Genomic DNA, 26,446 nt, shown 5'->3' on the forward strand with positions numbered 1-26,446 from the left:
ACCTATTTATTGAGTACTTCTTACATGCTAGAACTGTATATACATACTTTATTTCCTCACTGTGACAGCCAGGACAATTACGTATTCTATTCCCCCAAAAAAGTGAGGCCCAGAGAGGATCAATCCTAGTCAATGGCTGATCCGGGATTCAGGCTTGGATCAGCCTCATTTCTAAAGTCCAAGTTCTTTCCCGTAGGCTCTGCCGTCTTTGAGAAAGCAAAGCCCAAAGACAAACTCATTGGAAATTTCAACAGGGTTTTTACCTGGTTAAAAAATAATGACAGACGAAAAAAATGAATGCATGCATAAACAGAGTCTATCCGGGTATCCAAAGAGCATGCGGCTGGCGAATATTGGACCTCTGGGGGGACTAGCAGGTGTTAACTATGGCTGCGTGTTACCTAGGAAAATTGCAGGGTGCAGCAGTGGAGGAAGCACGGGAGACCTGCAAGCAGGCTGAAGGTATCACAGTCTTTAAAATATGTATTTAGGGGCGCCTGGGTGGCGCAGTCGGTTAAGCGTCCGACTTCAGCCAGGTCACGATCTCGCGGTCCGGGAGTTCGAGCCCCGCGTCGGGCTCTGGGCTGATGGCTCGGAGCCTGGAGCCTGTTTCCGATTCTGTGTCTCCCTCTCTCTCTGCCCCTCCCCCGTTCATGCTCTGTCTCTCTCTGTCCCAAAAATAAATAAAAAACGTTGAAAAAAAAATAAATAAAATATGTATTTAATCTGTCCACGTTCATTTGCACTGCCGCTTCCCCATTCAACTACTCGGTAATAGCCTTGTAAATCTTCACTCTTCATGCTTGCCCTCCCCCAGCCCCGCCCCAGCCCTTCTCCACACCCCCGGAGAATCAGTTCGCGCGTCCGAACCTTCCGTGGCTGCTCTCTAGTCCGAGGGTCAAGTTAAACAGCCTTTACGTGGCCTTCCAGGCCCTCCACGTTCTGGCCCCTGCTGCGTGCACGGGCTTCCACCTCTTGCCATGTAACCACCTGTGCACCCTGCTCCAGACACCCTGGCCTTTTCCTCGCTCAGTTCCTTCGCACTCTGCGGCTGTCTTCCAGTCCCCCGCCCTCTGCTTTCCCAAATCCCACTCAGTCTCAGTTTAGAAGCCACTTTTTAAGTGAGGCCTCTCCTGGCTGATTGCTCCCCCGCGGTCTCTTCACCGCCATCTAATTAAATCTTCCTGAATGTGCTCCCCAAGTAGTCTTCATGTTACCTACTGCAATTTGCATTATACACTTGCCTGATTATTTTTAACGTCTGCAAGTGTCACAAGGGTTTATGTGCCTGCCTGCCACACTGCTGGAACTTAATAACTTTTGAATGAATGAATGGAGGGACTTGAATGACATTTTAATTGTCACCATCATCAACCTATCAAACAACATTTCGAGTTCTCCAGTGCTGCTCTCCTGGTGGAGAGCAGCCTTTCTGACGCACCCACCGCGCGCTCCGGAACTCTGGGGAGGACCTAGGCACAGCGGGGCTCAGGGCAGGTCCTCAGGCCAGGTGTCCCTCTGTCTCCCAGGTTCACGTGCATTGGGGGAAGAGCGGCGGAAGAAAAGGGGAGAGTGAAGCGAGGGGCGCCGGGTACCTACTGGAGACCGCGGGCCGAGTCTGGTGCGCCTCCGGCCTCTCGGCCAGCAGCCGCCAGGGAGCTCGACTTCCTCCTTTGGGGGCCGGCGAGCGGGGCTGGGCTGGGCTGGGCTGGGCTGGGCTGGGCGGGGCGGGCGACGCCCCCGCCGGGCTGGGCTCCCAGCCGCCCCAATGGGATTCGGTGCGGGGCCGCGGCTGCGCCCAGTCCCGGCGGCGCGCTCGGCCGCGGAGGAGGCGGCCCGGCCGGGGCAGCGGAGCCTCTGCGCCCGCCTAGGGGAGGCCGAGCGAGCCAGGCTGGCGCCCGGGGGGGCCATGGTGGCGGGCGCCCGCGGTCTCCTGGCCCTCCTGCTTGTGGTCTCCGCCCCGCTCCGGCTGCAGGCGGGCGAGCTGGGTGAGTGGAGCGCGGCCGGTGGGGGTGGGCCGGGCCGGGCCTGGAGGGACCCGGCGCGGGAGGAAGTGGGGTCTCCGCCTGCACCCCGAGGAGTCCTGCCCTTTCTGGCCGACGGCGGCTCGAGTATAAAATAAGTTACTGAATTTCGGATCGTTCCCCCACCCAACTCCTTCCTTCTCCGCTCAACGAGAGAAGCAACTCGACGCCTGCCCGCGTTCGCTCTTCTTGCCCCGAAGCCGGGCTCACTCGGCTCCCAGACTTCCTGACTCCGCCGGCCCCGGGAGAAGTGACATGGCCCCGAGGTGGCGACCCCGGCCGCCACAGGGGAGAGTCGTGTGTGGGGACGCTGCGCCCAAGCCTCCCTTGACAAGGCTGCCGAGTTGCTGGGCGGCAGGGGCCCTCCGTGCGCGGCTGCGATCCTAGCGGGTGCGTTCGCGGCTTGTAGGAACCGGGGGCAGATGTTTCCCCGGGGTTGTGGCCAGGGGGCCGGCGGGCCGCCCTGCCGCTCCTCACTCGTGTGCCGCCTGCACCCCAAGTTGGAGTCCTGTGGCTCCTTCTTGGGTGTTTGAGCGAGCCGACTCCCGACCAGGCTGCTCTTTCTGTGGACCTGGTCCTTGGTTTCAGGTTGGACGTAATTAATTAATCCACAGCCCAGTTTGCCTCTGCGCATCCACCTGATTAAAGCAGTAAGCCGTTTCACCAGCCCTAGACAAATCCTTGTTAATTAGTTCTTTCCTGATAGGGCAGCTTTCTGCGGCTTTTCAGTTCATGTTTCTTTCCTTCCCTACTTCTGCCCCTATTCAACCGAGGTTATTGAATAGCACTAACCATCTAGAATATTTTGACAGCTCTCCCACCCCCACCCGTGTTTTCTAATGAAGCAAGTTTCACTGCTAAACCAAATGCTGGCTTTTTTTACCCCCCACTGAACCACATATCCATTCCCAGTCTGAAGCATGGCTACTTAAGATGTTACTGGTGTTTCCTAAGTTTGCTTACATACCAATTTATTTGTTTCAAAGCTGAAGTTTAGACAAAATATGCCTTGGCACTAATAGAATGCTATGCATGTCCTAAAAATTTAATAAATATGTATGCTTTGGGGGCACCTGGGTGCCTTAGTCGGCTAAGGGTTGGACTTTGGCTCAGGTCATGATCTCACAGTTGGTGGGTTCCAGACCCAAGTCTGGTTCTGTGCTGACAGCTCTGAGCCTGGAGCCTGCTTCAGATTCTGTGTCTCCCTCTCTCTGCCCCACCCACTCTCACACTCTGTCTCTCAAAAATGAATAAACGTTATAAAAAATTTAAAAAACATGTATGCTTTTATTGAATATGTAGGATTTTGATCACAGGTATCTTAAGCACTTAAAAAATGTTTCTCATCACTGTTTGAAGATGCAACTTTCTCTTTTTAAGTTTATTTATTTTAGAGAGAGAGAGGGAAAGAGTGGGAGAGGGATAGAGAGAGAGAAAGAGAGAAAGAGAATCCCAAGCAGGCTCCACCCAGCAGGGAGCTGGATCCTGGGCTTGATCTTACCAACCATGAGATCGTGTCCTGAGCCAAAATCAAGAGTCAGGTGCTGAACCAACAGAGCCACCCAGGTGCTTCCCGAAGGTGCAACTTTAATACTGCAGGTCTGTGAATCCCTGTGACACTGTGTCCCTGTACTAATCTGACCAAAACTACCATCCATCTTTACAAAGAAGTTTCAGATGTGCAAGATCATCCAGGCTGGTGAACAGGTGCTTGGTAGAGCAGTTCTCAGGGAACAAGTGTGATTGCTTAGATTTTTTATTGAGCTTCAAATTTGAGATTTTATAGCAGTTGACTGGTGGAAGATGATGTTGTCCTTCGAGTTTCCATGAAACATCCTATATGTTTAGGATGTTAAAAGAACCAGTAAAGGCATAAGTATTCAATCACACAAAAAAAGCAAAACTTAGATTTGGGACATTTACTGAAAAAAAAAAATCTCCTAGGAACTCTGGTTCTGAAACCTCTTGAATGAAGCAATAATCAGTCATTTTTTTCTTTTAATATTTCTCACATCTGTGATGTTCCCAATTAGCCCTGGGTCACCTGTTTGGCAAGTGTCCCTAAGTTTAAGCAGGCACACCCATTTGGTCTTGAGATACGCTACTGGCTGTGGTTGGATGGTGGTCATAGGTGTTGTTAGCCATCTTCATGTTTACAAGAGGGCAGCCCTGGCATAACGGTCTGTTTTTGATGAGAAGAGGACCGTTTGTTCCATTTTACCTTCATTATTCTGGGAGTCAGCCTAGTCTGGTGCTTCTCGGGTCCCAACCTGCCTGATCACGACGGTCTCGGGAAGCTTTGTAAAGCCCCAGCTCTGGATTGTGAATCAGAATCGCCCATGGGCACTTAAAAAAAAATTCCCCCAGGTAATTCTGATTCAAATCAGCTTTGAGATGGCGGAAACATTTTATAATGTAAGGATTATGATAAATGGCTACCATCTGTGTCATGGACAACTTAATATTACACTTTCATTCATTGTGTTCTGTTTCAGGAAATGAATGTGATACTTTAATCTGAATATTTATAAGCCTAGTCAGTGAAATTATTCCAGTTTTTTATGTCAGAGTCCGGAGAAGCTATACTGGTTCCTTTGTAGGGCTGACGCTCGCCTATCTGGTGCTTTTGCTTTATTTATTTATTTGTTTGTTTGTTTGTTTGTTTATTTATTCATTTATTTATTTAATTTTTAAGTGGCCACCTCTTCTAGTGTTTATAGCCTGCCAGGCCCCAGACAGTAGGACTTGATGAGCAGGATTTGGTCTGACGTCTGCTGCTTCTTCTGCCCTGCTCCTCTGGACCTAGTTAACTAAATTGAGATATTTATACAGATTGTTTCACATGGTTTTTGAACTTCATAACACCACATATAAGTTAATCTTTAGTATTGATTCAATTACTATAAATCTATAGGCTTTGGGGCGCCTGGGTGGCGCAGTCGGTTAAGCGTCCGACTTCAGCCAGGTCACTATCTCGCGGTCCGGGAGTTCGAGCCCCGCGTCAGGCTCTGGGCTGATGGCTCAGAGCCTGGAGCCTGTTTCCGATTCTGTGTCTCCCTCTCTCTCTGCCCCTCCCCCGTCCATGCTCTGTCTCTCTCTGTCCCAAAAATAAAATTAAAAAAAAAAAAAGTGGAAAAAAAAATTAAAAAAAAAAAATCTATAGGCTTGGACTTAAGTCTTCTTACCTTTATTATAAGTTTTGAGAATAAAATACCCTAATTCATGTGAAGATTTTGTGCTAACTAAACATCCCTGATTCTCCCTTCCCCAAAATATTTGGAGATGTGTATGAAAGATTTCCTCTTTGTGATTGAAGTGTTAGTGAAGAGTAAAAATAAGCAGTCAGTGTCTAAGGAAACTTGTAAGCATAGAACTGGATACTTAAAAATTGCCTTAAAAATTCTGCCCAACTCTTATCTGTTACTATTGGAAGGTCTGTTCTTAAGTCATCACTTGTGTATATTTGGTTAGAGATGGGACAGCAGATGTCTGATGTTCTAGGTGAGTGGCTTCTTAAAAGGTAAGCACAAGTTTATTTGGGTAGCTTCTGTATCAGTGTTTGCACCCACCCCAGACTTTCCATCATCTCTAAGGTCTGGGGTTCTGTCTGCCCTTTAGTCTGTAAGTTCTTGAGGGAGTGACTGGGATTGTCGCCATCATCCTGGCGCCTGACAGAGGTGCTCAGTAAATGTTTCTCGGGTTGAACTGAACAGTCTCTTCATGTTTAGGAGATTATCTTCAAATTGTTTCCTAATTAGTAGAAACTAAGTAATAAAGAATCTATTGAAGTTCTTTATGAAGGTTCATCTGGTGCTTCCATTAATTAATTTGGTTAGCAAGCCCAGCCCTTTGGAATGCTTTATTTCTGTATGTAAGGATGCCTTTTTTTTTTTTAAATGTTTATTTATTTATTTTTGAGAGAAAGAGAGCACAAGCACAGGCTGGGGGTGGGGGGGCAGAGAGAGAGGGAGACAGAATCTAAAGCAGAGAATCTGAAGCAGGCTCCAGGCTCTGAGCTGTCAGCACAGAGCCCGATGTGGGACTCAAACCCACAAATCATTAAGACCATGAGCTGAGCCAAAGTTGGACACTTAACCAACTGAGCCACCCAGATGCCCTGTCAGCTGGGTGGCAAGGATGCCTTTTAAATGAAAGAACATCAGAAAGAAGAGAACATGCCAGCAGAACATGGACGGTGCCTTTTGGCTACAGTAGATGTAATTTGTACCACTCAGAAACATTAAGTTGCACCATATAGTTCAGAAAGGAAGTTGTGTTAAAGGATTCATTAAACCAAAGGATGCTATTATGATTTGAACTCTGAATAGTGTCCTGAACTGTATTTATTAACTTTTTATTTTATAAGTTGAACTCCTTAAACTTCTGGTACTGAAACAGACTTGAAAATCACATACAAAACATAACTTGGAAATAGGCTAGACATCTGACATTTATAAGGAATTATGTTTTTATTTTTAAGACGCATGGGAAAGTGAAATTAACTGCACCATATATCAAAGGTTTTAGTCATGTTAAGGCAGAAAGAACAAAACAAAACCAAAACAGCTTGTTCAGGGAAATAAGGAAATATTTCCTGTAAAGTTTTGGACTTACTGCTATGTGTGTCCTATAGCATAAAGTCTACCCTATACATATTAGAGTAACAAATTTCTTGTTTTTTAAGGAGATAATAGCATAACCTCTCCGGAGTTGCACTTAGCACATGGTAAAAGCTCAATGAATGCCAGCTATCTTACTTTTCATTTCTGTTTATTACTACTAATTTGAAAAATATGGGGTCCCTTTGTTCTGCCTCCCCCACTGCTTCTAGGACCTCATTTTCTTCCATGCTCCCCCATACTCCCAGCCATACTGGATTTCTTGCCATTTTTCAAAGATGGCAGACATTCTTCTGCCTTAGAGCCTTTGCACATGTTGCCTAGAATAGGCCTGCCCCAAATATCTACATCACTCCCTCCCCCTTCAGTCTTTGTTCAGATGTTACTTTCTCAGGGAGAATGTCCCTAATCACCTGTAACCCTCCTGCCATCCCCCAGGACTCCTTCTCCCCACCTTCCCTGCTTTCATTTTTCTTGGGAGCACTACCATCTTCCAACAGAATATATCATTTACCCTTTTATTTAATTTGTCTGAATTCCCCCTAGAAGAATGTCAGGTCTGGGAGGAACTTTGTGCTTTGAATAGTGGCCACCATATGATGGGGCTCAGGAGGGGATGTGTGCTCCTTGGTGGGGGGGGGGGGGGGGAAGCAGTAGAAACACAGTTCCTGCCCTGTTGTTAAAGACTCAAAGCTGTGACTCTAGCTGAGACTCAAAACCAGAACAAGACAAAGTAATAAAATTCTATGTCTAGTCCCATTGTTATTTATAGACAAAAAGTCTGAAATATGGGTTTAAAATAGAAGAATTCATTCTGGTATATTTGAAGTTTGGCTTTGAGGATAAACCCATAAATATCACCAGACCTTCAGATTTTTTTTTCTTTAGTATATGGTGTAATCTTGTCTTTTTGCAACTGAAGAGTCATGTTGATGTCATTTTCCAGATGTTCTCTGCTTTGTATATACATAAAAAAATAGCTGTTTGCCGTGGGGGTAGGGGAGTGGGAGAGACTTAATTGTTGGGAAAAACCCACATGGCGATTTCTAGCCCAATGTAGAAATAAATTTTAACTGTGAGCTCTAGTATGCTGAATCCAGACCAACTGTCAAACTTGCCTTTCAGTTGGATTGAAGAGAGTTTATTTTTGTTTTTTGGTTTTGTTGTTGTTGTTTGTTTTTTGTTTTGGCCAGGGGGAAGGGGGAAGCGAGGATAATAGGGGAGAGTAGAGATGAAAGGAGCTTTTTATAGTCTCCACCAGCACCTGGTACAGTTCTTGGTAGAGAAAGGGTTCCAGATAACTATTTCCTAGTCGGCGCATGAATGGTGTGGCTGAGGTTTGAGAGAATGAAGTGAATGGTGATATTCACTAAGTTGTTGTAAACAGAATTGCATACATGACTATTGTGATGACTTAGGAAACACTCTGAACGTATTCAAGAAAATAATTAAATTCAACTCTGAAAAGGCTTGAGAATCTTTGAGACTCCTTTACAGGCAGCACCAGGAAAGCTTCCATGAGTTAGGCACTGGCAGTCTTAAGAATATTGCAGCAGGTGGTATTGGAGCAGGTGAGTCGGAGGTCCCCAAGATCTCCAGATGCTTATACATTGAGGGCATCAGGGGCCTATTTCACCTTGAAAATCACTGGGACAGTGTTTAGACATTTGTGACATTATCACTGTATTAAACCACATTGTCATGTATGCCTTGAGTGTTTACTGCTATTTCAACTTGATCTATTAATCTAGCCTTTGTGAACTATCTCTCTGGGAGCTTTTATGCTGTGTGAAATTGTACCTAATATGTGCAGAAATGTCTTGTGTCTTATGTGTGGTAATTTTAGCTTAGATGGATTTTTTTGTAAGAAAAGCTGCAAAGAATAACCTTGAAACAAGGTATTAGCTAAGTGGTTTTATTTTACCCCATTTCTCCCTTTTTATAAAGCTACACTGGAGCTTCACCCCCCCCCAAAAAAAACCCACAAAAAAACAAAATCAAAAACAAAAAAATTTCTCTTAGGATGAGACTTTCTTTCCTGACTGCTTTCCCAAACATATTCCCCAATGCTTACAAGGCACAACAGTTGTGGAATAAAGCAGGGTGTCGATAAATAATATTGTACCCACATACCGTAATCCTGCAAGGAAACTGTTACACAGAGAACCAGTAAGGACAGGTTTTTGGCGTGCGCGCACACACACACACACACACACACACACACACAAATACAAATATATATCCCCACAACCAATGTACATATGCATACACACACTTATATACTATCTACTTTTTTTTTTTTTTTTTTTACTAAATATTGGGTAATAAAATTTCATCTCTAAATATGTGTAAGGTGTAAAGAACAACAATAAAACTAATAAATACCTGGGTACTCATTCTACTACCTAGTCTGTACATGCTTTTATATTCTGCTTCTTTTTCAACTTCACATTTTATTAAAAGCTTTCACCATACTGTTTGGGGAAAAAATTCTAAGTTTATATTTATATTTAGAATTAGCCTTCAGGGAAACCAAAAACTCATTTTCAAGTCCTTTACTGCTACTGAGGAATATCTAATGGGAAAATGGAATTTTTGTCTTGTCCAATCAGCCATGGGTCTTGTCCAGATTTTTGTCTTTTGTGTGTTTCAAATAACCCTTCCTTGCTTTTGGAGTCAGAAGAAATTTGCCTGTACTATATTTGAGAAAATTATTACTCTGAATGTAGTAAGTATCAGAAAGGTAAGATTTCTTGGTCCTTCCTGAATGAGATTCTTAATTCATACTTAAAGGACTCAACTTTGTCAATGATTAGACTATTTGGAGTTTATCTTTACTGACAACCACATTTGTTTTATATGGTTTTATATTCATTTTCCAACTCAAATTACAACCACTATTATGGCCTTTTAATTCAGTGGCCAACATATTTACATTTTACAGGAAGGGAAAAGAACAGTCTCTCTTTCATCACAAAATTAAAATCCTTGGAAATTAGTACTAATCTAGTTCCATTTCATGATTAAGTCTGTCTAGTGGATATGCCTAGAAGTTGTGTATGAATTATTTTTTAAAGAGCACTCTTATTCTTGAAAAAAGGGAAAGAAAACTGTATTTTGCTATTCTGTCAAAGTACAAGGCCAATGGATATTAAAAGTTAAGAAGTACAGTAAATTTGAATTACTAGTGCATAAAACTTCCTACAGGAAATGTAGGTAAAATCTCTGTGAGACTCACTTAATTTTTAAATGGCTGAATGGATTTAATTCAGCCTTCTTACTGCTTTTCACAAAAGCAAGCTTGCCTCATATTGAAATGTGGTTGATTTCAGCCCAAAAGAAGAAACTTTTGAGACTTAATAGTCCATAGGACCACTGAAACATGAGAGCTGTTTATTGAATTGCTCCCATTCTGAGGAGTTAGAACAGAGGCTGCTTATTTTGAGAATTACATGGACCATGATTTGCCTTTTTTCCCCCTGAAAAAGCCCTTGCTTTGCCAAGAGACTAAAATTGAAGATAGCCTCCAGATAGAGAAATGCCCCAGTATCTACTGTTGCTCCTAGCTCCCTAGGGTCTAAAAATTTATGAAACCTTCTTGCCTTGTGGGTAGGAAATTCTTTTCTCTTTCTGTTTTTCATCTTCTTCCCCCCCCCCCCTTCATCCTCTTTGCTACAGTTGCTGTGCTGTATTACTAAGATCTTAACAGAAACACTTCCCCTCCCTGAGGTATTTGACATCTGTTAAAGACCAAATGGCATTTCTCTCCCAAATATTTCATTTGCGTTTCTAAATAGTCTCTTATATTACTACAGTGCACTGAACACCCCTAAAAATATTGATGGTGCCGTCTTAATATCATCTAATAGTCAAGTCATATTCAAATTTACCCAGTTGATCTAAACATGTCTTTTTACTGCTGCTTTATACGAAGAAAGATCCAAATGAGGTCCACACGTTACAGTTAGTTATTCTATCTCTTAAGTCACTTTTTAGGTACCAGTGATCGCTACACACATGTGTTTTGTTTTCCTGCAAGGAAATCAGGTTCAGCTATTTTGTGACACAGATCAATCTTAAATTAGACCAACTGGCTTCTGAGTTTTGTGTTTTTTACTTGGTGCGCTAGCCACTGTAATTCTCTATAACCTTGAAATTAGATCTAAAGACTTGATTAGATTAATGCTAAGTGTTTTTGGTGAAAGTACCACAAAGGTGTCATGTGCTGCTGATTGTGTCTCAAGATGCATACATTATTATTGTTATTATTGTCCCACTTTCATGCTAAAAATGATCAGTGACTTCAGCTTGATCCCTCCATTGTGAAGCTGCCTTTTTCCTTTATGACCTGTAAATAGTCTGTGGAATGATAGTTTCTTACTCAGTAAAATTACTCTTCCCCATCAACATTTCATTTGGTGGTGTAAGCATCCATCGATCATTGCTTTTCCATGTAGATTTTTTTATGTCAATAAAAATTTAAAACCCTACCTTCATAGGTATGTTGATTTATCAAGTGGTTTTTGCATCTAATTGAATCCCAGCAGTTCTGAGAGCTATGAAAGAAAGGAACTGAGATCAGAAAGATTGAATCATTTACCCCAGGCACACTCACTTTTTTTTTTAAATTTTTTTTTTAACTTTTATTCAGCTTTTGAGAGACAGAGAGAGACAGAGTGAGAACGGGGGAAGGACAGAGAGAGAGGGAGACACAGAATCCAAAGCAGGCTTCAGGCTCCAAGCTGTTAGAGCCCAACACGGGGCTCGAACTCACAAATGATGGGATCATGACTTGAGCCAAAGTCGGATGCCTAACCGACCGACTGAGCCACCCAGGCTTCCCGAGACACACTCACTTTGAGTGTCCATAATGGGATACAGGTGCATGTCCTACAATCCTAGATACCTTAGGATGGTCTCCTGTCCTTCATCTTCTAGGAAAGCTCTTGTCCTGGGGAGATCAAGTTAAAGAAGTCTTAGAGAAACACATTTTCAGGAAGCTATTTATGCAATAAATCTTTAATAGTCTTTGGTTTCTCTTAGAGGTGATCACAGTTGCTCCAGAAATATTAAGACTTTTTCAAGTCTCAATTAGTAGTTAACCATGTGTTTTTATTGCATTGTGATGAAGTCTGTGGTACAAGATGTGGAATGTACAAAGGCAGTATACTTTTTGGGGACTGTGCAATGTGATATGAGCTTATAAAGTTTATTTTTTCCTCCATCAACTCTTAATGTTTCATACTTCAGTAGATGCATGATAAGATACCATTTCTTTCCTGAGATTTGCTATTTTCTAGTCAGTAAACATTGATTGCTTTTTACTTCTATATGGTACATATGTGTACGTTCCTAGAAAATTTCTCATCCTATTTCTTTGTGTATTTTCTACCATATGCTCAAATAATTTCCTTAAAAAAATTTTTTTAATGTTTATTTTTGAGAGAGAGAGAGAGACAGAGACAGAGAGCAAGCAGGGAAGGCGCAAAGAGAGAGGGAGACACAATATCAGAAGCAGGCACCAAGCTCTGAGCTGTCAGCACAGAACCTGACATGGGACTCGAACTCTCAGACTGTGAGGTCATGACCTGAGCTGAAGTTGGTCTCTTAACAGACTGAACCACCCAGTTACCCCTAAATTTCTAAATTGACACTTTTTTTCCAGGTGTCAGAAATGTCACCCTGGCTTAAATGTAGATCCTGAAATTTCTTATTGCCTGTTCTAGACTTATAAATGAAATCATGAAAATAAGTGTCAAAGAGCTAATATAGACTTGTTCCAATTTTAGGAATAGATATTAAAACCATATAAAACTGGTATCTCAAGAATTTTTCATTTTTGAAAAGGTTCACTGCAAGATCCCTATTTTTTTTTTTAATTTTTTAACATTTATTTTTGAGAGATAGAGTGTGAGTGGGGGAGGGGCAGAGAGAGAGGGAGACACAAAATCTGAAGCAGTCTCCAGGCTCCGAGCTGTCAGCACAGAACCAGACGTGGGGCTCAAACCCACCAACTGTGTGATCCTGACCTAAGCCAAAGTCTGATGCTTAACTGACTGAGCCATCCAGGAACCCCTGGTCCCTATCTATTAATAGGAATTAATTAATAAGGGCTCTTTAAGTCTCTTGCTATTCAGAGTATATCTTTCAGGCATCAGCAAAATAATCATTACCAAGAATCTTTTGAACGCACAGAATTTCCAGGCCCTGCCTATTACCCAGATCTCAAGATGACTGGTGTGCCCACAGAAGGTTAAGAAGCAGCACTTTGATCCACTGAAAACTTCATTTACAGAGCATCTTTTAGGAGCCACCTTGGTGCTAAGAAAAGTGAACAACCTTTGTTAGAGGTAAAATAGTCACCTCTCATTAGACTGTCCCTTAATATTGTGGTAAAAAGTACTTGCTTAAATAATTAAAGAGAGAGGGTGATAGAGTTTCTCATAAGTTTTACAATAATCCCTGAATTAAACATGGCTACTTTCCTCATGTTAATTTTGAGACAAGAAGAGTAAGACTATAAAAAAATAATGTGGGTTTTAATACTAATGGTGCTGCTCAGCAGTCATGTGAGCATGGGCAAGTCTTAAGTCTGTCTGCCTCAGTTTCCTCACCTCCACATTGGGTGACTTTAGCAGCTGCAGCCTTAAAGCGCAGGGACTGAGGTCCGTGGTTTCTGGAATTCAGGAGAGGTTCAGGTGCCAGCTCAGCCACCTGGGCCAAGTTACCCGGCTTCTCAGAGCCTCATCTTCTTCACACATAGAACAGGGGCAATAACAAGAGGGATGTGGGATGGAAAAGGGGTGTTGGGGTCTTCAGTCGTTCTCTATTGGAAATGGCCTATCTTACAAGCTATGGGGTATATTCTTGGATGTTTGAGATATTACTTTCTATATGTCTATATGTGTATGTATGAAATGTTTCATAATTTTAAAAAGGGAACTAATATTTATTATTGGTAAAATACGCTTATAAGAAGATTCAGTAACATAAAGTCCCTTCGAATACTCTGCCACCTTTTATAATAAATGTTTAGTAAATGCCAGGTGTTATTAGCATTTTCACAATATTATGGCGATTTTTTTTTAACTATTCCAATAACATTTTGGTTCTTGCTGAGTTTTTGAAAAATGTATCTGGAAAAGTGACAACATGTGTGTGTGTGTGTGTGTGTGTGAGAGAGAGAGAGAGAGAGAGAGATGTTTATAGTTTTAACGAACTGAGATTAACTTTATCCACACTTGGTATACTGGATTTTTCTTTTTTTTTTTTACTCCAGAGAGAAAAGTCAAAAGTCCATTTACACTTTATCTGAATATTGGCGGTGTGTATATTTAACATGGAACCAAGGTTAGAAAATATAGTGCATGGTAGAGACAGGAAAGATTTCCCGCGTTTATCTTCACCCCCAGCAATTGCAACTTGGACATTACATCAACATCCTGACATTATTGGTAAAGGTCAGCAGCTGCTTTTCTCTAACTTCCTTATCCTAAGCATCTATTCAACAGAGATAAAATAGTTGTCTTAGACTTGTTTTGCTGTACAAACAAGTTTTTTCCCCTTTTTATCTCTGAAATTAAGCAACTTCTCTTAAAGAATGCATCCAATTTGTTACAAATTTCCCCCACAGCACTTGTGAGTTCACAACAGTAGGAAAATTCTTCCTTTTGAATTATCAGATTCACATAGTATAATTTCAGTATCGTTCTTTAAAGTCTCAAGGCCAGAATCCACTTCTCTGCATCTCAGCCTTAATCCCAGAAGCCCCATCATGGAATCCCAGTGTGCATCCCATTTTTGAGAGCCTAGCCCAGGAGTTGGCCGGCCATGTGCCCTATGGAACACTACATCAGGAGACACCCACTGAGGAAGGGGTTCCCTGAGAATATTCCAACCTGTGTTTGCTGTGAGAACGTCACTGTGCACTCTAAGGGCTGTGAGATGGCCTGTGGCAAAGAAAAAGGTAAAATTCTACAGGTAAAATTTATCTTGCAGATCGTATTTGGAGATGAAGACTTGACCTCCTTTTAAGTTTCCCAAAGACTCAAAAGCATACAGTGCCCACTTTGGGAGATGCTGTCCTAGCAGTCAGTGGGGCCCTGGATACATAATGGGGCAGGGAGTATTCTAATTAAAGCTTCTGACAGACTCTCTAACCCTTAACACAGGCTCACTCATCTTTACCATGCCCAATTGTGGTCAGGCTCTTTTTTAATGTTTGTTTATTTATTTAAAGAGGAAGAGAAAGAATCCAAAGCATGCTCCACGCTCAGTGTGGAGCCTGACATGGGGCTTGATCTCATGACTGAGATCATAACCTGAGCTGAAATCAAGAGTCGGACGCTTAATTGACTAAGCCACCCAGGCGCATGTGTGGTTAGGCTTTTTAAAGATGAGGAAAATTGATACACACAAAAAAGGTAATTTCTTAAGATCATGGAGCCAGTGAGTGAGGGAACTTGGACAAAGTCAGCAAACCCAAAGCAACATTCTTGCTACTTTAATATGTGTGGTAGTTTTAAATAAAAATATGGCAGTTAAAATATTTTGAATGCTTACTGTATGCTAGCCTTTGTGCTTAATACTTTACTACCATTATCTCACTTAATGCTCATGATAACCCTGTGTGTCGAGGGAGGGGGACGATATCATTGTCTCTGTGATGATGAATTGTAGCTCTTTAAGAGAGGTAAAGGGACTTATCTAAGGTCAAACAGTCAGTACTGGACAGGAGCCCAGTGTCCTAACCATTGTCATCTGTCACCTCTTAAGTATATGGAAATAATTTATGAAATTAGAAAAGCAATAGGTGTGCAAGCCCTCTTCCCCCACACCCACACCCCTTCTGTGATCTTTAACTTTTCCTTGGGAATCACAGAACAGGAGAGTGACCAAGAACTATGCAGTTCTTGCAGTTCTATGTGGTTTTACTTATAGCACATTAATGGATAGCACTAAATTAGGTTTTGAGATTTTTTTTTTTTTTACTGTTAGGTATGTTTCTTATGTGAACATTTAAAATGTTTGATGCCCTTGCACCCTGATGGAAACAGCCTCACATTATGTAAGGAGTCTTGGATAGGACCTCTTGAAATGACTCGTTTCATTTTCATGCATTCAAATTGATTTATTTTAAGTGGTTCTTTCAGCTGATAGGAAACACCGTCTTGGGAGTTTACATGGAGAGACTTTTTGACAATAAGTACCTTGTGTTTCCTTTTATTTTACTGCCAAATGTCTTTCATCTGCTGAGGCAAAAGTATCATCTTCTTTAGATCATTAGTCCTATCATTAGCTTCCATTATTGTACTTGGTGGCAATAAGGTCTAAAGAGATTCTAAAACAGTTTTGCAGAACTCGGTCCTATGCTTCTAATCTATAGCTGTGTCTTCTATCAGCATAGTATTATCCATTTTCCTTCAAGAAAATGAAAAATTTTGACCTTCTGCTCTTATTTTTCCATTCCAGGCAACACACAACATAAAAAAAGTTAAACACAGCTGAAAAGAGCAAAATTTATGAGAGAGTATGGCTGACAATGAAATTAGTAATACCTTGGGAAATCTGTTCACATTGCCATCAGACAAAGAACTGTAATAATTGCAAACTCCCCTTTGTGGTTGAAAAGATTGTAGTCATCAAGAGCTCACTTGATCTTAGACATGGGAAAAGATGTTCTCACACCCACACACAGGTGATTGTATATGGGTTGAGACCTGTTATAACTTGAATATTACAAGAGCAATGATACAACAGGAATGAAATCATGTTTCTAGAAATGGTTTCACTCTTGTGATATTTTAGAGCACTATTTCTCAAATTGCAGGTGGTGACCCATTAGTAGGCAATAAAATTAATTCAGTTGACACAACCAGCATGCTTTCAATTTAAAAAAATGAAGTGGAATAGGAAAATCATAACGCATTACATACGCTAAAAAGAATTGTAACGTTAGACTTCTGTTTGTTTCTACATGTGTGTGTATGTGTGCTTACTTAGATTGTAATGAAAAATCTTTTTTTTTTTAATGTTTATTCATTATCGAGAGAGAGAGAGAGACAGAGACAGAGCACAAGTGGGGGAGGGGCAGAGAGAGAGGGAGACACAGAATCCAAAGCAGATTCCAGGCTCTGAGCTGTGAGCACAGAGCCTGATGCGGGGCTTCAACTCACAAACTGTGAGATCATGACTTGAGCCGAAGTTGGATGCCCAACCGACTGAGCCCCCTGGGTACCCCAAAAAAATCTATGTTCTAACTATGGGTCATAAATTTTTTAAAATGTTTGAGGTCTGTTGTTTTCTTGTATAGATTAGTTAATAATTAATCTTAAAGGAATTTTTGCGTTATGTATTTTATGTCATCCAATTTTCCACAAGTGCAATTCAGTTGAAAGTTTTCTTCTGAAGCCTAATTCTTGCTTTGTAGTATTACAGAACTTAGTTCATACTAGGTATGTCTTAATTTCACTTTTCTGTTAGTGGAACGTGATTTCTTATCAAAGGGAAATAGTCTTTTAAGGAAGTTATTGTTTTCCTTTCTTAGTGGGTGGAATTAGAGTAGACTAAATAAACAGTTGACGCGTGTAGACAAGCATCTGGGATTTGTTTTAAGCTTATTTAGAAAATACCCTGTATATCCATATTTCCGGAACAGCTGATATTAAAAGCATAGAGACATATGCATTCATTTCAGGCATTTGGAGAATAGATATTGAGCCCATACCTCTGGGAGCTGTCACTATACTCTCAGGAATTACTTGTTAGCACACCCCTCTCCCTTTGCCTGTGAGCTCCTTCAAGTGAGATCTGCATTATTCTAAATTCCTAGCTGTTGAGTGAGTTTTTAATGACAGTCTGTGCGTATTGGTTTAAAGAGACTTCTTTCAGTCTGTACCTTAAGGCTAATGCTAAAAGTAGCTTATGTTACAGAGAACATTAGGTAAATTTGGTATTTTTCATTATACTATTTTTCTGATGTCTACATTATGCTTTCATATTGTAGAGAATTTAGAAAATAAATCTATCAATAAAATGAAAATCACTTGTAATCCTACATCGTAACACTTCAAACATTTTCCCTTTATATCTATTAGTACACTATATCCCGTTTTTAAGTTAAAGAGAATTCTAAACCATGACTTTAACTTTTCCTTATTACCACATGGCTTGGAGATATAGTTAGTTTGACCATCCTTTTCTAATTTAGATTGTTTCCAAATGTTCACAAATAAAATACTTAAATTTTGTGTAGAGGTCACTTGGGGATCTATAAACTACTGAGTACTTAGCAGCTTTTTCCAAAATCTCAACTTCATCCAGTTTTGTTTTTTAAGCTGTTTTGAGAAGGGGTTTGATCAGTCTCACAAGTCGGCTATGGCTCCAAGCAAACCCCAGGATTTAGGCCCATCATGGAGTGACCACTCTTCAAATATTCTGCAGAGGAGAGGAGGAAATGACGGATAGTTTAGTCATCATGTGCTTTGGCCATTAAATTACAGTTCAAAGGAAGAAAAAGATAAACACTGGGTGGTAGCCACTTTTGAAGACTAGACAAGTTCCCTGTGGCAAAGCTTCCTCCTTCCCCTTTATTTCCATGCTCCCCCCCGCCTTTGATGTTAGGTAGGTGACACTTGAACCTAGCGGTCTCACCCCACACTCCTGTATCACTGTGGCTCACTACCCATCAGGCCTCCCAACACCATATGGAGCTTAATCCTCAAAACCAAGGTGATATTTTTTCCCCTAAAGACTGACCTTCATTTCTTTTCATTTCAGTTTTTTTTTTTTTAAACTGAACCCTCCTCCATAGCAGCCATCAACCTTCCCCCATCTCTTTTTTCTTATCCTGCTTCCTCCCTTTTTTCACTCGAGTATTTTAAGGCAAATCCCAGACTTCATGTTATCATGCCATTTCAGCCCAAATATGTCAGTAGGCTTCCCTAAAAAAAGACATTTCTAACACAGCCTCAACATCATTATCACACCTAATAAAATGAATAATACTTTCCTGATATCAGTACCCCACTTACCTTCTTGAAACAGTTTTATAAAGTTGGTTTTTCAAATCAGGATCCAAATGAGATTCACTTGGTTGCTGTGGTTCTTCAGTTTCCTTTAGTTTAAAACAAATACATTCTTTTATGCCTCTTTATACAATTCATTGTTGAAGAAACTAGGTCAGTTGCACTAGCATATTCCAGCCTAGATTTGGCTAATGGCTTCCTTACAGTGTCAATAAACTTGTGCATTTCCTGTAGCCTGGAAGTTAGGTGTAAAGGCTTGATGAGATTTGGAGTCAATTATTGATTCACGTTTTGCTTTTTGGCAAGAGTGCTTCATAGGTGTTGGTGCATAGAGCACATTTTATCCAACCTGGAGACACCTAGTATCTGATTGCCTTACTTGTAGTCATGCTGGGATCCATCAGTGAGTTTAGATGGTAACACATCTGGTACTTAAATTTTGAAGTTCTTCCTCAGCTTTCTACCCAATGGTTTTCCATCTGTTTATGACTTGCAGGAGTCAGCTTTCTCTCATTAGGGAACTGTTCATTTTAATAGGAGGGTGTCATCAAAGTATCCAAAGGAAGGTCTGATAGGGCAGCAGTTCAGATGTTTTTTAAAGATTAAGCATAAGTATTTGTTACAAAATCAAAGAAGACAAAAATGTTTTTTAAAATCCTAGAGCCATTGCTAAATCACCTGGGAATTGCAGTCTGGGATCCACCATCAGTAAAGTAGCCTTAAGGAAAGTCAGTATGCATTGTGTTTCCTCATCTGTAAACTGGAACATGTATAGCGCCGCCCCCCCCCCCTCCCCGCCCCGCCCCAGACCTAACACCCTATGCTCCTTAGACAAATATGAGGAAGATGGGTAATGAATTTGTTACAGAAAGATTTTCAAATAAAAGTGGCCTCCTTTATTGGTTGGCATTCCATATATACTTTTTCAATGTAAATTTGTATATTTTATTTAAGCATAGTTTAAATGGGAGAAACATACAGAATAACAAAATCCAAATAGTGTAGAAACGTATAAAGTAGAAAATGAAAGCCCCCTCATTTTTACCCTCGTCAGCCAAAATTAACTACACTGACAGATTTTTTTTCAATTTTTTTAATGAAACTTTTTCTGAGATAACTGTAGATTATATACAATTGCAAGAAATAACACAGAGAAATGTCCTGTACCCTTTACCTAGTTACCCTCAATGATAACATCTTGCAAATCACAACCAGGAAATTGACATTGACACACAAGAAATGGAACAAAGACTGATAGATTTTTAAATAATTTTTGTTGTCTTCCCTGTCAGTGATTCTTAACTACAGTCAGGTGATGAGTTAAACTACCAGAGTGTTAGGATGAGGTCATGGGAATATTGTTTCTCTATTGTTGATTATTTGCATGAATCTGCCTTGTACAATCCATGATATGGTAGCCATTTTCTCTCCCTACCAGTTCTCTATTCTCCCCTTTGGCATATTTCTAGTGCTTTTTCCTCCAGCTTTATTGAGATATAATTGATATATGACATTGTGTTAGTTCAAATCTACAATGTGTTGATTTGACACACTTCGATATTGCAAAATTATTACCACGACAATGTTAGCTAACCCCTCCATCCCCTCACAAAATTACCATTTCTTTTTTTGTGGTGAGAACATTTAAGATCTACTCTCTCATCCACTTTCAAGTATGTATTACAGTATTATTATTCTATCTAGTTTTCTTAATCACACTATGGGAGGACAATAGGGTGAAAATTCCTGATGTAGTTAATACCCTGGGATAAATGTATTATTATTAGTGTTTGCCACAGAAAACTCTAGAAATAGTCTCTGTCCATAGGCAGAGGTGAAATTACAACTTCTAATGACAGCTTGCTTTTTAACGAATTAGGACTCAGCAGCTCCTTTCAGGGTTGGGTGGTTTTTTTTTTTTTTTTTTTTTTTTTTGGCAGAACAAAGACTCCTAGAGTTTCATTCTGATAGTTAATGGAAAAGAGAAATTTTTCCAAGGAGGCACAGATCCCCCAGGCAGAATAACGAGGGGAGTGTTGGAGACAAACCTGCTCACTTTCTGCCCCGTATCACCCGGTAAAATTAGCTTCCTCTTGGGCTTTAGAGTGAAAGTGATTGGTAAGAAGTGTAATTACAGGGTTGGATAAACGTGATACCCTGGGATTTTCCTTTGTCATGACATGTCACTTAAAATCAAGAATACAATAATGATATGAAAGTTGATTCACATATAATTACCCTTCATTTTATATTTTTTAGTTGTGTTTTCCAAAAGAGTTCGCTTTTTCTTTTCTTATTAAAGCAGAGAATTTCATAGTAATAAAAGGCATTGACATGTTTGACCAGGTGAACTCTTGGCGGCATAGAGGGGGTTAGTTATGTGTATATTTGTATGCATGATTTTTTGTACACTAGCTTCCCTAGTGTTGCCCTAGCAGCATGCTCAAAATCATTGCCTCCCAAGGTGGGACGTGTTCTAGAAATGAGCAGTCAGGGTCTGGTGGGGAGCTAGGGCACCTGTCTCCTTTAAAGGGGCAGCCACTGTGTCACTAGCCCCATAAGAATGCCTGCTGGCATGATTGCCATGTCTTTCCAGTTTTCAAGAGAAACTGTAAATTGGATTTTTAAACTGATTTTGTATGTTTATTTTTGAGAGACAGAGCGCCAGTGGGGGAAGCACAGAGAGGGAGAGTGGGGGGGTGGGGTGGGGAGAGGGACAGAGAATCCCAAGCAGGCTCTGAGCTGACAGTAGAGAGCCGGACACAGGGCTTGAACTCCCAAACCACAAGATCGTGACCTGAGCTGAACTTGAACGCTTACCCGACTAAGCCCCCCAGACTCCCCAAAATTGGATTTTTTAAACCAAAGCCTTTACAAGCAGGCAGATAATTCAAATTTTAAATCAAAGCCCTGTTCACTATGTGCTTCTGCACCACATGCTTCACTCTAGTATAATTTTCATTTAATTTTTAACTATTTTGTGCTCACTGCCAGAGATGTCAAGAAATAGAGCTGTCACCTCAGCCTTAACCAGACTTACAACGTCTGTCCCCAAACCTGCTCGCTCGCGCATGCGCGCGCTCTCTCTCTCTCTCTCTCTCTCTCTCTCTCTCTCTCTCTCTCGGCTTCTCTATTTATATTAGCCTCAGTGTTCCAGTCATTTCTAGACTCAGAATCTCAATGGTTTGTTGTTGTTTTTTTTCTCCCTCCTCTTGTCTTTCCTACTATAAGTAGCCAAAACTCAAGGCCAGTAGTTTTTTTTTTCTTGTGAATATCTGTTTTTCTTTCCCTTCCCTTTCTAGCTGCCCCATTCCTAGCCTTTGTCCTGCTCCTCTGATCCAGATTGTCTTTACATCCTAATTCCTGTAGCATTGCCAAACCAGACTATCTTTTTTCCAAATACTTCTTTCATTATCTCCTTTCTCAAAAACTTGTATGGGTCTCTATCATCTTCCAGATAAATTGCACAGCTTCTCCCTAGGTGCCCAGGTTTCATAGTAGTTTATCTTGGTGTCCACCTGCGTTTCTGCTGGTTTTCTCTGACCCATCGCTTGGTAAGGTTAATTCTTCTCTCCCCATCCATCCGCCTGTCTGGGGCCCTGGGAATTTTGTGGCAGCTTCTGGATTATGGGTGGATCTTCTCCTTAGACTTGTCTGCTGATAAATGGAGTAGATTCTGGAGTTCTGTGCCTCCCCCTCCGCCCCCCCTTTTTTTTTTTTTTTTTTACTGAGCCTCCATTATCATTTAGGCTGGGAGCCTCAGGGTCAGAAGAGAGTGGGATAAAGGAAGGCCCCAGGCCAATCCTCCTCTAGCTCAGGAAGAGGCTAGAGGAGGAAGAAGGCTGCTCAAGTTGGGGCTTCTCTGTGGGAGACTTCTCATTTTATTATTTATTTATTATTTATTATTATGAGGCCTCTCATTTTATTATTACTCTGAGAATTCCTTCTTCAGTTAATTTCTGCTTTCTCTCCCTCCAGTTAAGGGCAGAAATTCTTGCTTTTATGTGAAGCCAAACTAACCACAGGAATTTTGCAATTTGAATGCAGTGTATGCTAATTTACCTTGCAACCCACCCAATTGTGCATGCACTTAGATATCTGAGTGAATGATTTAGTCATTTTCATCTACTGGAGCAACGAGTTGGTCAATTGATGTTTTTTCCTACTCAGAAAAGTCTTAAGAAAATTTATTTTAGTGAAGTGTGATAATTCACTGAAATCGATTCTCTCCTACCTTCCTCAGCACTTTTAAGTTCCAGATATGGCACATAGCACCTAGTATTACATTAGTTGAACATGTGACCGTCTCCCATTTTGCTCTTAGTTCTGCAAAGCTGCCCTTGCTGCTTTTTTTGTGTCTCTGACAATACCAGGTCTAGTTACGTGGCAAGCGCTCAATGCACTAGACCCTCAACAATCTCTAATGACACATCCTGGGTCTATCAGGAACCTTCACATCTGTGACTGCCATTAACTGAGATACGAATGTCAAATGGCTGCTAGCGTCCTACAGGTTCTCACTCTCCTCTCAGCCTGGGTCTCAGATTCTACCAGCAGCATGTGGAGCACATTTTCTTGTGTAGCAGTATGATGACCCTCTAAAGCAAGTCAGATTTTCTCCATCACAAACTATTGCGTGGCGTTGCCACAAATGGCAAATGTGTGAGTGTCGAGGGCCTACTGTGCAAGTTTCAGTGGGTAGATAAATAGATGGTTAGAAAAAGTAGTGTGATTAAATGATGTGTTTGCCAAGGGCTTTCCATTCTAGTATCGGAAACATTTTGATCAATATTCAGAAGATTAAACTGGGAAACCAGATGAAATACCCTGAAATAGTAAATAATTTCTTCTTCTTCCTCTTCTTTTTTTTTTTTTTAGCTTTTCTCTCTCTGCAAAGAAGGAATAAATACATGACTTGGAGATTGTACTAGACTCTCTCAATGCTCAATAAGAATTAATTTCACTTCTTTCATTCTTTTTTTTCTTTACCAGGTGATGGCTGTGGGCACGTAGTGACCTATCAGGACAGCGGCACAATGACGTCTAAGAATTATCCAGGGACTTACCCCAATCACACTGTTTGTGAAAAGACTATCAGAGTACCAAAAGGGAAGAGACTGATTCTGAGGTTAGGAGATTTGGATATTGAATCCCAGACCTGTGCCTCTGACTACCTTCTCTTCACCACCAATTCCGATCAGTATGGTAAGAAAGATATCTAGGTTTCTGTGAGCATGAAATGATTTGAAACTTGAGAGGGAGGGCAAATTGTGTGTTCATTAGTATTATAGCCTGGGAAGATTAGAAGAGAAGCTTGCTTTTTGTAAATTCTTAGCGTAGCTCATATGGATACACTTGCTTTGTAAGTTGCAACAAAGACATCTAAGGAGATTTAGTGTTAGCCTTACATGTATTCCAGGAGCTTTGTTTGCATTTATATCTTGCTGGGAAGAGAATTGGAGATGTATGGGATTTGGCTAAAACATCTACAAGTCATTCATTCATGTGGCAAATATTTATTGAACAGTAATGGGGTATTCACGAACTCTGTGGGATATAGCAGTGAAAAAACAAAGTTCCTCCTTTCATGGAGCTTGCATTGCCGGGGAGGGGAGGTGGAAAATCAAATGCATCTATAATATGAGAGGTAGGGAGAAAGAAAAATAAGAATAAGAGGGGAGCCTGGGTGGCTCAGTCAATTGAGCATCCAACTCTTGGTTTTGGCTCGGGTCATGATCTCATAGTTCATGAGTTCAAGCCTGGCATCGGGCTTGGTACTTACAACACAGAGCCTGCTTGGGATGCTTGCTCTCCCTCTCTCTCTCTGCCCCTCCCCTGCTCATTCTCCATCTCTCCCTCAAATAAACTTAAAAAAAAAATTTTTTTTTAAAGAAAAATAAGAGTAAGAAAAATAAGGCATCCTAAGGTGATACAGGGCCTGTTTTTGAGTGGGTTTCTGCTACTTCACAAGGGACGGTCAGGAAGATTTCTCCAGTAAGAGAACATTTGACCAGAGACCCAAGTGACTCGAGGGAATGGACCGTGCATGTCTGAGGTCAGAGTTTTCAGGGTAACGGAACAGCAAAAGCAAAGGACAGTTTTCAAAATAATCTTTTGAACTAAGCTTTTTCTGTGCTTTGTGGTGTGCGGTTAGTACATTGGAGTCTGCAGTCACTGTAACAGTGACCCTGTGATCCTGAGCCCAAGGAAACAGTGTGGATTTAGACAATTCAAAAACAAAGACAGAATCTTATGTACAGGGTCTATTGAGGTTAGAGGTTTTCTGAAATTCCCTATGCATACAACTCCAAAAATGATGCAAGTTTTGTCTACCTACTAGCTCTACAGGCAACGTCTCAAACACACACAACTTTCAATGTTGTATTTACCTTTGCACACAGATGTGTTTCCTCTCTCCTGGTCCCTCCTCCCAGCGTGGAGGCCCAGACTAGCCTGGAGACCATTCAGATATGTGTGTTTATCTAACCCCCATGGGGGGAAGAAAAATCCAAGATTTTTGTATCCCTGGGAATATTATGTCTATTTTAATGATGACTGAATTGCTCTGACCGAGTAAAGATAGTTGATTTCATATGATTGGTTGCAACTTTTTAACTCCACAGTTTGATTCAAATGGGAAAAATGAGAATTCCAGGGTTGCTTAAGGCCCCTGGGAACACTTACTGGTGACCAAATGTGTATTATTTTTTGGAAGCACTCTTCAGGGAAACCCTCATTAGCCAGGAAATTTCATTCACATTCAGAGAAGAGGGTGGAGTGTCAGAGCTCTCCTGTAAAATGTGAGGCAAAGCACTGCAGGGCCAGAATCGGCTTTTCCACACTGGTGTCTCCAGGGGAACATCTACTTTCTTGAAAGGTGAGCAGTTAATTCCACCTGCTGACAGAGCAGCAGAGTAGTCCTCTGTTGTTTTGGGGCTCTCTCAAATCAGAGGCGAGGTGAGAAGAACTAGAAAGGGGAGCAAATCATTCCGGAGCAGGACTGGAGAGTGGAAGTGGCTTTCCCACACTGTGACTTTACTTCATCATCTCCTATGTGTATTCGCGAATATACAGAAAGGAGGAAAAGCATGGGATTAACTGCATATTAGGAGGTAGATTCCCAGGTGCTCATGGTCAGCTTCTGGGCACCGACCTCTACATTTCTAGACTCTTGAATTTTCAAGACTTAGACCCTTCACTAGGAAATGAGTAATGGCTTACAATTCACCTGTAGCAGTAAAGCCAAGTAAATAAAATTTTCTCTTTATATTTTATTATATATGGTTAGGTTTATCTTTTTTTTTTTTTTAATTTTTTTTAATGTTTTATTTATTTTTGAGACAGGGAGAGACAGAGCATGAACAGGGGAGGGTCAGAGAGAGGGAGACAAAGAATCTGAAACAGGCTCCAGGCTCTGAGCTGTCAGCACAGAGCCCGACGCAGGGCTTGAACTCACAGACCGCGAGATCATGACCTGAGCCGAAGCCGACCGCTTAACTGACTGAGCCACCCAGGCGCCCCTAGGTTTATCTTTTAAAAACAGAATATATGCTCATTGTGGAAATAAGCATATTCAGTGTCTGTTGTGTGCCAGGCACATGCTTGACCCTTACATAGGTTTTCTAGAACGCTTACATCCACCTTGGAGGTAAATGTTATTTTCTTACCTCCTTTCTATAAGTAGGGAAACTGAAGCACAATGAGTTGGGGTTTTTTGTTGGATTTTTGTTTTCTGTTTTTGACTAACATGCCAAAAATCACACAGCTCAGTAAGGGA

General features: G+C 41.2%; 1 protein-coding gene across 1 annotated transcript in view; it reads left to right on the forward strand.

Moving 5' to 3' along the window:
* Nucleotides 1-1,768: 1,768 nt before the first annotated feature.
* DCBLD1 (discoidin, CUB and LCCL domain containing 1) overlaps nucleotides 1,769-26,446 on the forward strand; it is a 65,415-nt gene continuing 40,737 nt past the window's right edge. Inside the window, exons 1-2 of the mRNA XM_040474623.1 lie at nucleotides 1,769-1,988; nucleotides 23,662-23,874. Coding sequence (XP_040330557.1) covers nucleotides 1,769-1,988; nucleotides 23,662-23,874 — 433 coding nt within the window. The remainder of the gene's footprint in view (nucleotides 1,989-23,661; nucleotides 23,875-26,446) is intronic.

Source organism: Herpailurus yagouaroundi, unplaced genomic scaffold (assembly GCF_014898765.1).
Source record: "Herpailurus yagouaroundi ecotype Mexico unplaced genomic scaffold, PumYag 139, whole genome shotgun sequence".
NCBI classification, from domain to species: domain Eukaryota; kingdom Metazoa; phylum Chordata; class Mammalia; order Carnivora; family Felidae; genus Herpailurus; species Herpailurus yagouaroundi.